This window comes from Electrophorus electricus, chromosome 7 (assembly GCF_013358815.1).
Source record: "Electrophorus electricus isolate fEleEle1 chromosome 7, fEleEle1.pri, whole genome shotgun sequence".
Taxonomy (NCBI): Eukaryota; Metazoa; Chordata; class Actinopteri; order Gymnotiformes; family Gymnotidae; genus Electrophorus; species Electrophorus electricus.
In genome coordinates this window covers 18,052,145-18,066,678 of record NC_049541.1, presented here as the reverse complement: position 1 = coordinate 18,066,678, position 14,534 = coordinate 18,052,145, and the positions used below count along the sequence as shown (strand labels likewise).

At 39.7% G+C, this 14,534-nt stretch overlaps 1 protein-coding gene across 1 annotated transcript; it reads left to right on the top strand.

The window, feature by feature from the left end:
- The first annotated feature begins 1,294 nt into the window (after positions 1-1,294).
- On the top strand, positions 1,295-10,910 carry LOC118241734 (stabilin-2-like). The gene is made up of 8 exons (XM_035528537.1): positions 1,295-1,347; positions 8,789-8,988; positions 9,249-9,355; positions 9,649-9,768; positions 9,860-10,009; positions 10,171-10,419; positions 10,575-10,682; positions 10,793-10,910. Exons 1-8 carry the CDS (start codon positions 1,295-1,297, stop codon positions 10,850-10,852), a joined length of 1,047 nt encoding a protein of 348 aa, XP_035384430.1. The 3' UTR covers positions 10,853-10,910.
- The last annotated feature ends 3,624 nt before the right edge of the window (positions 10,911-14,534 follow it).

Here is a 14,534-nt window from a genome sequence, read left to right as displayed (position 1 = left end):
AAGAGACCACACCCAGTGCCTTTCCTCAGGAAATTACATTTGAACTTCTTCAAACTCAAAAAATGATTTCTAGCATTTTTCACAATATGGAACATTTTATACGACATTGTTTATTTCAGCTTTCAGCTGGAATCACACCCAGGTATAAAAATACCAAAGTTTCTTTCGCAGCCAAGCGTCACCAATTGTTTCTCAACATTTTTAAAAATGGTAATATGTAGTACATAATCAAAGCTGAAAAGCTTTATCTCATCTATCTCACTTGTTCTTCTATTGAAATAAACACGTCATCTTTTGCAAGATCTCCACATTTAATCATTCTGAATACTTTGCTTACGCTATTAGAGGCCTAAACTTACATTTTCAATTCTCAACAATCTTAGCAGCCTAGTAAATTAACAAATAAACAAATAGCCTAAATAAAACTAATGTTTATTGGAAAAGGCTCCCTATTCCTTTTTAATCTGTACTACTTAGGAGTCGCATCATATAAATACACATAAAATGAAACATTTAATGTTTTAAAAATATTTTAGCGAGGAAATTACACCTTAAAGGCATTCAGTACCATTTCTAAAAATGAATTTTACAACCTCTGTGATATTTTGTAATATTTTATGAAATCCTACTTTTTTTTTCTTCATCTACACTTTCACACATTTCAGAATTCGGTGAGCTATGCAGTTTCTGAGTTTAAGATAAAAGGGAGAGTTTTGTTAATGGCACAAAAGTTACATGTCGCGATTCAAATATCAGTCTTTTTTTTTTTCAAAACAAATAGAAAAGGAGAAATCACATATGGAAAGCTTATTATATATCCTAAAATGAAATGAGTAATATAATCGTTTTTATAATTAATTTATAAGTGTAGTAGGGCTACATAGATTTATTTTATATTTATACTAATGATAAATTGATTATGAGTGAAAGCTAAGGACAATGTACTATTAACTTATTGTTCCACTAGAATTAGTTATTTATTTTAGGTGTCAAAAGCATTGGTAGTGTCACACATACAACACTCTTACATTTATGGTATTTAGCTGAGATTAAATTCAAATTTCTATTATGAATTTCACAAACATAAATAAAATGGAGCCATAAAACCTACATGTACCACTGAGTATTTGTAACACCCGGGTGCCGCAGGGCAAGTGCAGGACGTACAGTCTCCCTCCTCGGAGACATTTATTAATTAACATACGAAAACACAAGGGCACTCACATATAACGTAAACGGTGAACATGAACACACAACGACTAACATTACCGATGTGAACATTAACATAGACAACATGACCATCGTGAACGTGATCAATAACCGCCAGCGAAGCAGCGTCCCACAGCGGTGTGAGTGCACGCAGACATTAGCAGACTAACCACGTGCAGGCGCGTGCTCAGTACAGAGGCGTGGCTACAAACAAGACGATTAAGCGCCACTGCACGCGGTGGGCCGTACCAGGTGACTAGTGGGGGCTCCGTGACAGTATTTAATCAAAATGTAAAGAATTAATAACTGACTTCATTTATCATAACATATATTCTAGGGTTTTGGCTAATATTAAGGGTAATTAAAGGCAACCAAAGACATGCTACACTGTATGAAGTGGAAGAGCTTAGCGATTGGCATTAGGTAGTCCAGTCATCATATTAGTTTCCTCCAAGAACTGAATGAATATTTTTGGCAGCAGAAAGTCTTTGGTGTGCAGAGGTTGCAATGAGCTGTGTTTCAATACGGAGATGTTTGACCCACCTCCTAACCTTTTTGTTTGTTTGTTATTGTATAGACAAATTATGCATGATTGTTGCGGAAAGATTATTACTTCAATGTGTTTATAATCATGTAGGGTAATACTGAAAAAGTATAAAAAAAATTTTTTCTCTCAAAAGTATTTTTGACTCATTACAAGCACGTCATTTTTTCTAATTTATCTGCATAGAGGAGATCAGGGTTGGTTGTCACCGGAGTTGGTTGTCCCATTACTCATATTCTGTAAACTGTGGGTACATCTATAGAAGTATTGACACTGAAATGTTCAGATTTGAGGGCAGAAGCCAATTGCCATATTTCCCTCTCTCTGACCTGAACAGACCTGATGTAAGATCAGTTTGTGATTTTTCATAGCACAAAGTCCGTTTTTGGAGTCATATATTGAGAGGAAACTAAAATACCTTGAAATCAGCTTTTTCACTAAAAACAGTGGGGAAAGTATTGTAGTACCAGTTATTAGTTTGAACTGTTTCCTCAAATGTTGATGTCATTAACATGCCCTTTAGTGTAACTTCCTTTGTGGTGGTGGTGTCACACTCATGATGAGAATGATGGCATCTACCATGTCAACTCAAGGTGTGTTTATTTTCCTTGAATTTATGGTGCAATTATCAATCAAACAGTTTCCTCATTTCCATGGCAACATAGTCACATCTGGGTTTTCCAGTTTTCGTCTCCGTGGTTCCGTATCTCCTCCCCTTTGTGTCCAGCTGTTTCTAGTTTGTCCCTGATTGTAGTCCCATGTAAACCCCGTTTCTACATCTCTTGGTTGTCGGTCATTGTAGCTTTCTCTCTTTGTTTTGGTAAGGTTGTCTTTCATGGTTTCTGGTTAGTTCTCGTTGTCCGTGCTCGTTGTGTTTCGAGTAAGATCCTGTTTGTACTAGCTCCTCGCTCCTCTGTCTGTCTTTAGTTAGATCTCATTTGTCCTCACTCATATTTGTTTAGTTATCTCCTGTTTTATCTCGCTACTCGTTCATCGCCCCGCGCTCTATGTTTAGTTACCCTCGCTGTCTGTTGCTTTCCTTCTTTAGTCCTGTTACCTGTATCTTCGTCGTGAATATTGTTTGTTTATCTTACTTAGTCCGGTTCTGTTATCCCCACTTGTCCAAGTCTTTGTGCTCATAGTTGTATTTATCATTGTGGTTCTCAGTTATTCTTTCTTTAGTGTGTGTGTGTGTGTATATATTTTGTTGCCTAAGTCTCGCCCTCACCCTATTATCCTGTTCCTCCTATGCTTATGTTTTATTCTTTTTTCTGTTTTGTATTTTTTGTTTTGTCATTTACTCAGAATATCCTAGTACAGTAGGTTTGAGTCCAACATACCAATTAACTAGAATACTGTAGAAAATGGGGATCAATGCTGATACCTACAGTGCAAAATACATAAGGTCTATCTTAAACAATGATAAGTGCAATAAACAATAAGTACTAGAGTTTGTTAAACATAAACAATACCCTACAATAAGCACTAAATTAGTCAGTCAATATGGGAGCAGTGTCAGTTGTCCTTTAAATATTCTGCAAATAGATGGGTCTTCAGTTTGTGTTTGAAGACTGCAAGGGACTCTGCTGTCCGGACAGCAAATGGGAGTTCATTCCACCATTTTGGAGCCAGGACAGAAAATATGAAACTTGAAGCAAGGTATTTCAAGCCATCCATATTTAAGGTTCGAAGTACTCGAGGTACAGATTGGGCTTTGACCAATGACCTGATGTATGAAGGGAGTGGTTCATTTTTGGCTTTGTAGGCAAGCATTAAGGTTTTAAATCTGATGCGTGCAGCTACTGGGAGCTAATGAAGGGAGTGCAGCAGTGGAGTAACGCAAGAACTTTGAAAGATTGAAGACCAGTTATGCTCCTGCATTCTGGACAAGTTGTAGAGGTTTGCTGGCTCTTAGAGGAAGACCAGTAAGTAGAGAGTTGCAGTAGTCGAGCTTTGAAATAACGAGACACTGCACAAGCACCTTGGTAGCTTCCTGTGAGAGAAAGGGCTGAATCCTTCGTATGTTACAAAGGAGAAATCTGCAAGACTGGGTTAGATTAGAAACATGAGCTGAGAACGACATTTGGCTGTCCAAAGTTATGCCCAGGCTACAGGCAGCTTCGGATGGTGATACCAGGGAGTTTTCGAAGGAAACTGTGAGGTCATGGTAAGGGTTGGGAGTACCTGGGATAAACAGAAGCTCGATTTTACTGGGGTTGAGCTTCAAGTGTTGGGCTGTCATCCATGACGCAATGTCAGTCAAGCATGCTGATATACGTCTCAAGACCTGCGTGTCAGAGGGTGGAAAAGAGAGAAATAATTGAGTGTCATCAGCATTGCAGTGATAGGAGAAACCATGAGTAGATATTACATCACCAAGAGAACGAGTATACAAAGAGAAGAGAAGGGGGCCCAAAACTGAGCCTTGTGGAACACCAGTGGAGAGTCTGCACGGTTTGGACGTGGATCCTCTCCATGTCACCTGATGGGACCATTCCTCCAGATAGGACTAAAACCATCTCCAGTCAGAGAGTTGGATATTGAGGAATGCACATTGGTTGGAGGAGTGGAAACAGAGGAAAAGGTCTGGTGGATTGCTGCAGCCTTTTCCTGAAAGAAGGTAATAAAATCCTCTGGAGTAAGAGATGAGGAAGGAGGGGGAGGGGAGGATTAAGGAGAGGAGGAAAGAATAGTGAGGCGCTTGTGTGGGTCAGATGCTGATGATTTGAATTTTCCTCTGTAGTAGGATGACTTTGCAGGTGTTACTTCCAATGAGAACTTGGAAAGGAGAGACTGGTATGAGCTGAGGTCTGAATCTAGGTGAGATTTCCTCCACCGCCTCTCTGCAGTCCTTAGTTCTCTCCTGTGGCAGTGAAGTGTTTCTGTTAGCCAGGGGGCAGGTGGGGAGGACTTAGCAGGTCTAGAGGAGAGAGGGCACAGAAGATTCTTTGATGAGGAGAGTGTAGAAATGAAAGAATTAGTAACTGTATCCAAAGTGAGAGAAGACAGAGAGTCAGGGTGAGGAAGGTTGGACAAAATAGACGTAAGGGAAGAGGAAGTTATGGAGTGCAGATTGCGACGGAAGGAGGAGGAACACGATGGGGAGGACTTGCTGGAAAGAGAAGGGAGGGAGAGAGAGAAGGATAAAAAGTGATGGTCCAAGAGGTGGAGGGGGGTGACTGCGATGACCGATATCGTGGTGGTATGGGTGAAGATCAGGTTTAGAACATTGCCCGCTTTTTGAGTCGAGGAGAGTGGTTGAGGGTGAGGTCGAATGCTGTCAACAGAGGAAGGATACAGGAGGAATGCAGCTTGTCTGATGAAAGGTTGAAGTCTCCAAGGAGAATGAGTGGATTTCCTTCAGTGGGGAATTGATTCAGGAGGATGTCAAGCTCATCAATGAAGTAATCTAGGGAAACTGGAGGGCAGTAGATGACATTGATAAGAAGTTTGATGGGGAAAGACACTGTATTGGCATGAAATTCAAAAGAGCAGATGGAAAGAGTAGAGAAGGAAAGCAGAGTGATACAACTCTCTCAAGACAATAGTAAACCTGTGCCAACATCCCTGCCGAGACGCCTCAATGAATGGGTCAATGAAAAGACGGAGGACAGGGCAGCCGGAGTCACATAATACATAAAAACTGCTTGTTTCAGTTTCCTTTTTATCATTGAGTTAGCTCACAGCTGAGCTTATTGTTTTTTTTTTTCTTGTTGTTATATGGAATAAAGACCCTCCGCAACTCCACTCGCGTCTTGCTAACAAGGTTATAAACAGGACAAATGTGGATAAACAAGACACGGGTGAGTATAATAAGGAGGTGGAGCACATGAAATATAAAACGATTCACATCTATTACATTTATCACGGGACGCTCCCCCCCGGCCACCCCCATGACTCACGTGATGCGGCCTGCCACGTGCAGGGGGTTCACCGTTGTCTATAGCCACACTCCCGTGATGGCACGCACCTGCACAGGGTTTATTATTGAGTGTTTGTTCATCTATTTAAACCCCTGTCAGTGCGTGCCTCGGGGTTGGCCATTGTAAATGTAATTGTAAATGTTTGGTCAACATACACCAATTAACATTAACATTGTCAAATGTTTACGTTGTGTATAACCGTTTATGTGTGAGTGCCACTGTCATCATTAGTGTTTCATGTTGATAAATGTTTCACTAAATCGAGGGAGTCTGAGCGTCCTGTTCCACACCCTGCAGCACTCGGGCAGCATTACACTCGTTTATGACAAGAAGACAACTATAATAACTATATATACAATATAATTACAGTAGAAATACACATAATACAATATCGTAATATTCCAAAGTGCCTAATGCAAAGCCCAGAGTAATGACACTATAATTTTAAAGTAGGTTCTGTTGAGTTATAATATCAACATTAAACTGCAGAGACTAGCAGAGTGTTGCCTAGCCAGACTGACTGATGGATTTGACTGACTGAAACCTGCCTCTGTCAGAAGGGGTTTACTTAATAAACTCAAATTACTTTATAATTTATTCAGTCAAAGGCACATTTCTAAAGTGTTTTTCAGTCTTCTCCTGTGGTAGAATTCCACACATGCTGCACTCATTCAGTGTTCTCATTCTTTAAATGAGTGATGATGAAGGAACAGAGTATTCATGGGTGATTTTGTCTCTTTTTGTCCTTTTTGTCCTCCCCCACACTTTCTTTTCCTCTCCATTGCCCTTTTGCCCTCTCTCTCTCTCTCTCTCTCTCTCTCTCTCTCTCTCTCTCTCTCTATTTATCTGTCCCTCTCTCTCTATTTCTCTCTCTCTCTCTCTCTCTCTCTCTCTCTCTCTCTCTCTCTCTCTCTCTCTCTATTTATCTGTCCCTCTCTCTCTGATCTCTCTTGCTCTCATCTCTCTTTTTTGTCTCTATCCCACTCATTTCTCTCTCTCTCTCTCCCTCTCTCTCTCTCTCTCTCTCTCTCTTATATATATATATATATATGAGTGTATAAAAAAAATCTCTCTTTTTCAGGTCAAGATGGCTTTAATAGCATGAATGTATAAAATACAATATTAAAAATGCATTGAAAATGTTTTTATTTTTAACATTCACAAAATAATAGAAATAAATAGTAAAATAATAATAAAAGCACTAACACTACTCTCAAAAAAAAAATAAAATAAAATCATAAACCACGGTGCAAGTGGCAATTCCAGGTCCAAGCACAATCCTACTAGTCTGACATGAAGCAACGTGGATGCAGAAATCACCTTCCATGGACACATGACATTCTGACTGTGTTCACTATTTCCTGAAGATGCCGTGAAAAAGGTGGTTGAGGTTAAGTGACAATGAAATAAAGTGTTTTGATGAACTGGAAATTTGATTGAGGAGCTTCCTAAGTTAATAAAAATGTACAGACATATACATGTATAGATTGGGATATCCGCTATCCTCCATCCAGTCATTAAAGGTTTTAAAATGTATACAATAGCAGTTTGCATATAAGGTGAAAAAGGTGAAAAGTTTTTGATGATGGTCTAAAATTGAAATGTTCAGTGCTGCTCTATTGTTTGTTGCTCCACACTGCAAGTTGTGGATGCCTTACCACTAGAGTTAATGTATGGAATGAACTTCATGTAATGGTTAAGTGGCTATTTGTGATGGGACTGAGTGAAAGGCTATATGCATGTCTGGTTACATCGCATTTGTGAATGTTTTGTGAAAACACCCTGTATCTTTCCAACTGTCTCTTTGCAACCAAGATAAGTCAAGGTGTTTACAATGCACAAACTGGTGTTTTGAGTCTAATGTGAATTGGTGCGGAATTTCAGAGTTTAGTTTTGGTGATAGTATAAAAACATAAGAACTGTATTGTGCTGCTGTAATAACCTGCACCGATTATATGACTGCAAGTACAATTGGGTAGCCCTGTTTACTGTGATGTTCTATATAGTATGGCATTAAACTTCATTAACATTGTAAAATATACATTCATACCAATCTTACTGGAGGGCTTAAGGAATTTTTTGTGAACAAGTATCTGAAGTCTCTTGTAGGTTGAGTCATGCACTCAAACATTGCAAGCAACATCATACTGTAATTGCAAGTGTGTCTGTAAATTTCTGTATTGATGTGAACTACCAGACCTCTGCACATTTAAGTTTTAAATACAAAGCCTGTGATTTAGTGCAAAAAAGGTAATTGTGTACTGTTGAGCCCCCTGATGTCTTAACTGGTTCAATCTTTGCAGGCAACATCAGACTATCATTACATGTGTGTCTGTAGACTTCTGTGTTGATGTGACATACCTTTCCTCACGTCTGTCCATTTAGGTATTGAAACACAAGGCCTGTGATTAAAATCAAAGTAAGTAATTGTGTATTGTCAAGACTCTGATGTCATAAGTGACTCAATTTTTGCAGACAACATCAGACTATCATTACATGTGTGTCTGTAAATTTCTGTGTTGAAGTGACATGCTGTTCCTGATTTCTACCCATTTAGGTATGAAAACTCAAGGCTTACGATTATAAGCAAAATGGGTCATTCTGAAATGTAGAGCCTCCCAGCAAGGGATTTGCCTCAAACTTTGCAGTTTTCCTCAGAATTGTGACGTTGGCAGCACACAGGAAGCGAGAGGCAATTCGAGCTGTTATGCTCTTTATTTTCCATGCCGGCAGGTGTGAAGTAGGGGCGTTCCCGGGGTAGAGTGGTGGTTGGTACCCTTATAGGAGCTGGTCATCGAAATGTCAGTTTCAGCAATAATAGAATAACCCAAAGTTTCTGGGACTGGTGAGATTGGGTTCATTGTTAGGCTTTACCTCCACAGATTCAACCTGCCAACTTCTTTGTTTTATTTATAATAAGAGAGAATCCAGCCAATGCATGTGCAGTAGTTCGGTCTAACACACTTACATATGCTCAGGGCACAAAGTCACACTGTTATAAAGTAAACCTCCTGTAGATATGTTTACCCCTGAGTCCTGACACTAATTACTTAAGAGCAGAGTAGATTTGTACATTGTTCTTTGTACAGCATTTTGGGTGTTCTGAGTACAGTCTGTGTTCTGCCGGGTGGCTCGAGCAGGAGCGCGTGGCCTATCCCATGAACTATTCCCACCCCAAATGTGGCTTTGGTCATGTGGGCATCATGGACTACGGCAAACAAACTGACCTGAGCAGGACCTGGGACACGTTCTGCTACCGGCCGAAGGATAAGACCATGCAGCTTATGACGGTGTATGACAAACATAAAACATGTTAAACATGTTAAACCCCATAGTTCAACTATGACTCCAAACTCAAACCATAACCTCAGCCTCAAACCATAATCCCAATAATTAACTATAACACCAACCTTAAACCTTAATTCCAACTTCAAGCCAAACTATATTGAGCCTCAAGTTTGCATTTAATACAAGAATCCATGCTGTTAAATGTAGATGGTGTGTGTGTGTGTGTGTGTGTGTGTGTGTGTGTGTGCATGTTTATTTATTTGTTAATATTATTGTTTTACCAGATGTGAAATTTGAGTGTAAGATGGGCTACATTGGAGATGGATACACTTGCACTGGAAACCTGCTACAGGTTCTCTCCTCCAAGTCCAACTTTTCCAACTTTCTGTCAGTGAGTATAACAGCTTACAAGCTGCATGAAAAACATGTTCTGCACTTTCCAAACAGAATCCCTGGAGTATTAACGAAAACACTCCTGAGTAAACTGCATTACAGCCAGTTTGTTGTTACCAGAACATATTACTTCTGGTTTTATCAGAAGTTCTTAAGGACTAGCATTCTATGCTGTGTACATTGATGCACTGATATCAGATGCACTCATATCAGATTCTTTCCACCAGATTTGGCTCTGATGTTCCCCAATAACTGACACTGACTGGTCTCATAAATTGTTCCCATCCCCAGCAAATCTTGAATTGCTCCAGAACTTCAGCATCAGGTCAAGAGTTTGTGAGGCGTCTCAGCAACATAACCACCCAGTCCACCCTGTTTGTGCCTGATAATGACGGTCTCTATGAGAACGAGGTAGCTTGGTCCTCTCCATACCACACAGATGTCTGCATTTTTCATGAGTTAAGATTAAAGGTGTTTCACACTCCCCCTCTCTCTGGAATAGACACTGTCCTACAGGGATTTAGAGCACCACCTGCTGGATGGGAGAGCTCTGGTGCTGCAAGCTCTCATTAACGTCAGCCATGTTCGAACACATCTGGGACATACACTCAGTGTGAAAGGGGTTCCTAGCCTGCAGAGCCCCCAGACACTGGTAAACATTTACCTCATTTAAGCTGCATTATAGCTAGTGGATGTTCTAAACAAGTACATTTATTTCAAGTCTAAATCAGGCATGCACAATGTCTCCTGAAAACTGTGTTAGTGGATGCAAATAATTACCAACAAAGTTTAACAGATCCTTTCTGCCTCCAGGCTTCCTCTGGATATGTCAATGACCGTTACATTATCGAATCTGACATTTTTGCATCCAATGGGATCATCCATGTGCTGCATGGACCACTGAAAGCTCCACCCCCTCCGGCCCCTTCCCTCCACCCCGCCCACAAGGCAGGGATGGGCATCGGTGTTCTGTTACTCGTCATCCTTATCGTGGCTGGAGCATTTGTGGCCTACCATTTCTACACCCAGCAATCCAAGCCTTTCCAGTTCCACTACTTCAAGGTTAGTGTGGACACGGTGCAAGATAGCAACATGTTTTTAATATGTAAACAGAAAAATTAATCCAAACATGTGAAGAAAGATTTAATAAAAGGAAAATGAATTAGACTGTTATAGTGTGTATATGCAGTATGCAAGTATGTGTGTTTGGCTTTCAGGAAGATGAGAATGAAGACAGCAGCCCTTCTGGATCAGCCCCGTACATCTCCAACCCCACGTATGAGTCCACACCTGCCCCCACTGACCCCCACCTCCCAGCAGATGAGGTAAGTAAAAGAATTACAGTTACAGATTACAGTTATGCATAATTACAGTTACAGACTGAAACAGAACAAAACTTTGTGCTGCCCGGTTCTAACACTGGACTGTGTTACAGAAGGATGACGAGCAGCAGATGGTTGCCAGTGGCTCTTATGATCTTCTGCAGGATAGCTGAAGAGATGTGGGATCTCACTCAGACACTCTCCGTACAGCTCAGAGCCTGAACTGCTGTAGAGCAGCTGGACACTCAAGTGCTGCAGTACCTTAGCAGACCATAAGAGGGCGGAAGAAAAAAAGAACAAAGATTGAACGGCAGTTTCATAAAGTTGAACTGCAATGAACTGGACATTGACGACCCAGTAAAATGGGAAGTACTTTTGTGATTATGTGTGTAAAACTGTTTACGTCTCTATGTGCATGTGTTGTGTGGTTGAATGTTTACATGTTTGTTGGCCTTGATTATTCCTTTGGTAGAACAAGTTTATGTTCATGTTACCACTACATGCACAAATAAACAAACAAAAGCATTTGTATCAGCTGTGATTCATAAACTCTAATCAGCTGGATAACTTGAGATAAAAGTCGAGGCTATAATGTCCCCCTAGCCCTTCTGCCACTGTCTTCTTATATGTGTAGTCTGGTCCAGAATCCAACACTGCACACGGTCTGTGATTTGGGAACAAGCCAGAATGGTGCAAGTTTCAGATACTCTGGACTGGGTTATAACAGGGTTATAAATACAAGTCTTATCTGATAGAAAAAAGTGTGTATTTAGTCTTTGATGCATTTTGAAAGAGCTGTATTCAAAATCCTTCCAGAATACAATAATACTTTCTGTGCCAGTATCACTTGTTCTCTTTCTCTCTTGGTTTACTTAAAAAAAACTGCCCATTGAAGAATAGAGCATTTCTTATGTGTTTTTAGTGAGGGCGAATTTTTCTCTCTTTTTTCTGTCAGTAGAATAAAATATCTGTTTCACCGCTGTGATTATAAAATTCATAATCCTCTTCTGCCATCTTGTAGATGAAATATGTATTAAAGTTATACAGCAAAATGATTTTGTCACATCTTATCATTATCTATATAAAAGTTTTTAAAACTTTTACATTGAATTGTAATAAAACATATTCTAAAGTCTTTATTAAATTATCTACTGTTTTTCTATTTTGCAGTCATAATTTCATTATTATATGCTTCCTTTCAAATAACTGAAAACCAAGCATCATCTTTCTCACTTTAGGCTATTAAAATACAAGTTTTTGGATGTTTTTCTATTCAATTTAGTTTATTTTGAGTGATAAACTAGTGCTTTGAGTGATAAACCAGTGTCTTTCTAAATCCGTAACCTTACCCAAACTAGCTGGGTGTTTGTCTGTCAGATACAGTATTAATCAGTGTTTAGATCAGCTGTGTGCAGGTGGCATTAAAGCTGAATCTACACTGAGTGCTTCCTCTCTCTGAAATCAGTCTCCTGTATGCTGGTGACTTTCTCACCACACTCTCCTCAGTCAGACGCCTCTAGAGACTGGAGGTGGAGTTCTGTTCATCCACGCTGAAGTTCTTTTGATATATATGGAGTAAGTCAAACATGCATCCTCTGATTTGTCACTGTAGAATGCCTGATGATTTCCCCTTCTCTGTCTAATAAGGTAACAGTGATTGTGATTGGCAGCTGTGAGGAGATCGCTTGCTCTCTCTCTCTCTCTCTCTCTCTCTCTCTCTCTCTCTCTCTCTCTCTCTCTCTCTCTATAGGGGGCTGAGGGGACACAGTTCCTTCAGTCTCTCTGGGGTACTGGAGGTGAAGCTTGTGTTTCCTGCTGAGTTGAACAGAGTGTGTGCAGGGCAGAGGGAGATGGACAGCTGTCTGACTTTAATTCTTCTGATGTCCACAGTCTCACTCACTACTGCTGGTAAGTATACACTCAATTATACAAACATTCTTAGATCAGTAGGAACTAGTCAGTTAGTGCTGCCCAAGGTAAAGACTAATCATGGAGAGACAGCATTTAGCTATTATACTGTTCTTAAATGGAACAGTGTGTTAGACAAGCCCTGACACCAGATACTTTTAAGTCTGTACACAAAAAAAACTTTAAAGTTTTCAACTTCAACAGCATTTTTTAATTTAATTTAAAATGTTTTCATAATTTTCAGAATTAAAATGCACTTTTATATTTTTCATTCTTATTTGATTCTTTATTTTATTTTGTCTCAGCTCTTTACATGTTTAATTTGAAATCTGTTAGCATTTTAATTTAACATTGAATATTAATTTAACATTGAGTTGTAGTTAGATCTCTCTCTCTCTCTCTCGCTCTCTCTCTCTCTCTCTCTCACACACACACACACACACACACTTCTGTTTCCTTTAACAGACAGTGTGAGGCTGGTGGATGGTAGTAGTCGCTGTGCTGGCAGAGTGGAGGTTCTTCATGAAGGACAGTGGGGAACAGTGTGTAGTGCTGGCTGGGATATGAGAGATGCTGCAGTGGTGTGTAGAGAAGTGGACTGTGGGGAGGCAGTAGATGTACTGGGTGGTGCTCACTTTGGACCAGGATCAGGACCAATCTGGATGGATGATGTGGACTGTAGTGGATCAGAGTCTACACTGAAGAACTGTAGATCAAAAGGGTGGGGGGAACATGACTGTGAGCATGATGAAGATGCTGGAGTAAAGTGCTCAGGTAAGATTTAAAAAATACATACAAAAATATCATATCAAATATCGCTAATTATCACATCAAATATAAAACATATCTTTATCATACTCATTTTATTTTAAATTAGCTTTTCAGAATTTTTCACTTGAGTCTTACATTTAATCAACTTTAAAATAGTTTTGGCTCACATTTTTAGTTTCTCATACAATAATTAGCCAGGAATGAGCCAAATATTTCTAACAGAGAATATTTCTCACCACTGCAGCTCCAAGGCAAGAGTGAAAGATTAAAGAGAAAATAGAAGACTGGCTGGGAAAGAGAGAGAGAGAGAGAGAGAGAGAGAGAGAGAGAGAGAGAGAGAGAGAGAGAGAGCGAGAGAGAGAGAGAGAGAGAGCGAGCTGCTATTCTTAGACATTCAGTAACCAGAAGGGAAACTATACTCTGAGAGAAGGATCTACAGACTTGGTAAGACAGTTACCGAAGGCAGATTGTCCAAGCATTATTGAGACCATTCCACTGAGAACTTATCACACTTTATTCTTATTCAGGAATTAGTGAAATATGTCACTTCTTGCACTGATCAGTGCAGTTATTCAAATTATTTAAATGCACAGCTCACAGGATGTCCAGATTTACAGACAGTCCTCACCTGTGCTCTGAGAGAGTGGGGGTGCTTCATGGAGAGACCTGGGGCATAGCAACATTGTTTACGTTGTTTTGATGAAACCATAAAAAAGAATTTGAATTCTGTAAAATTAATCATTTCTTAAATCGGTGTGTTCACTTAGAATTTATATAGCTGTCACATGCAAAGAAACGTTTAATGAAAGTAACAAAACCGAACATAAAAGTGCACTAACAAAAAAAAAAAAAGAAGCCAGCGTAACATACAATGACCGATAACAACTATTGCAAACAGAACAATCTTAAATAAGGTGTAAAATAATTACATAACAGCCTCCAGGTGGTCTGGCGAATGAGGGAACACACAATACCTGAGGGAGGAGTGGTACAAAGTAAAACAAAGACAGGGGTTGAGCTTCAAGTGGTGGGCTGTCATCCATGATGCAATGTCAGTCAAGCATGCTGAGCTACGTCTCAAGACTTGCATGTCAGAGAGTGGAAAATAAATAAAATAACTGAGTGTCATCAGCATAGCAGTGATAGGAAAAACCATGAGAAGATATTACATCACCA

Coding starts and splice junctions, on each gene's coding strand:
- LOC118241734 (XM_035528537.1), top strand. CDS start 1,295: ATGACCATCGTGAACGTGATCAATAACCGCCAGCGAAGCAGCGTCCCA. Junction 1,348..8,788: donor CGAAGCAGCGTCCCACAGCG/GTGTGAGTGCAC, acceptor TTCTGAGTACAG/TCTGTGTTCTGCCGGGTGGC. Junction 10,010..10,170: donor TGCAGAGCCCCCAGACACTG/GTAAACATTTAC, acceptor TTCTGCCTCCAG/GCTTCCTCTGGATATGTCAA.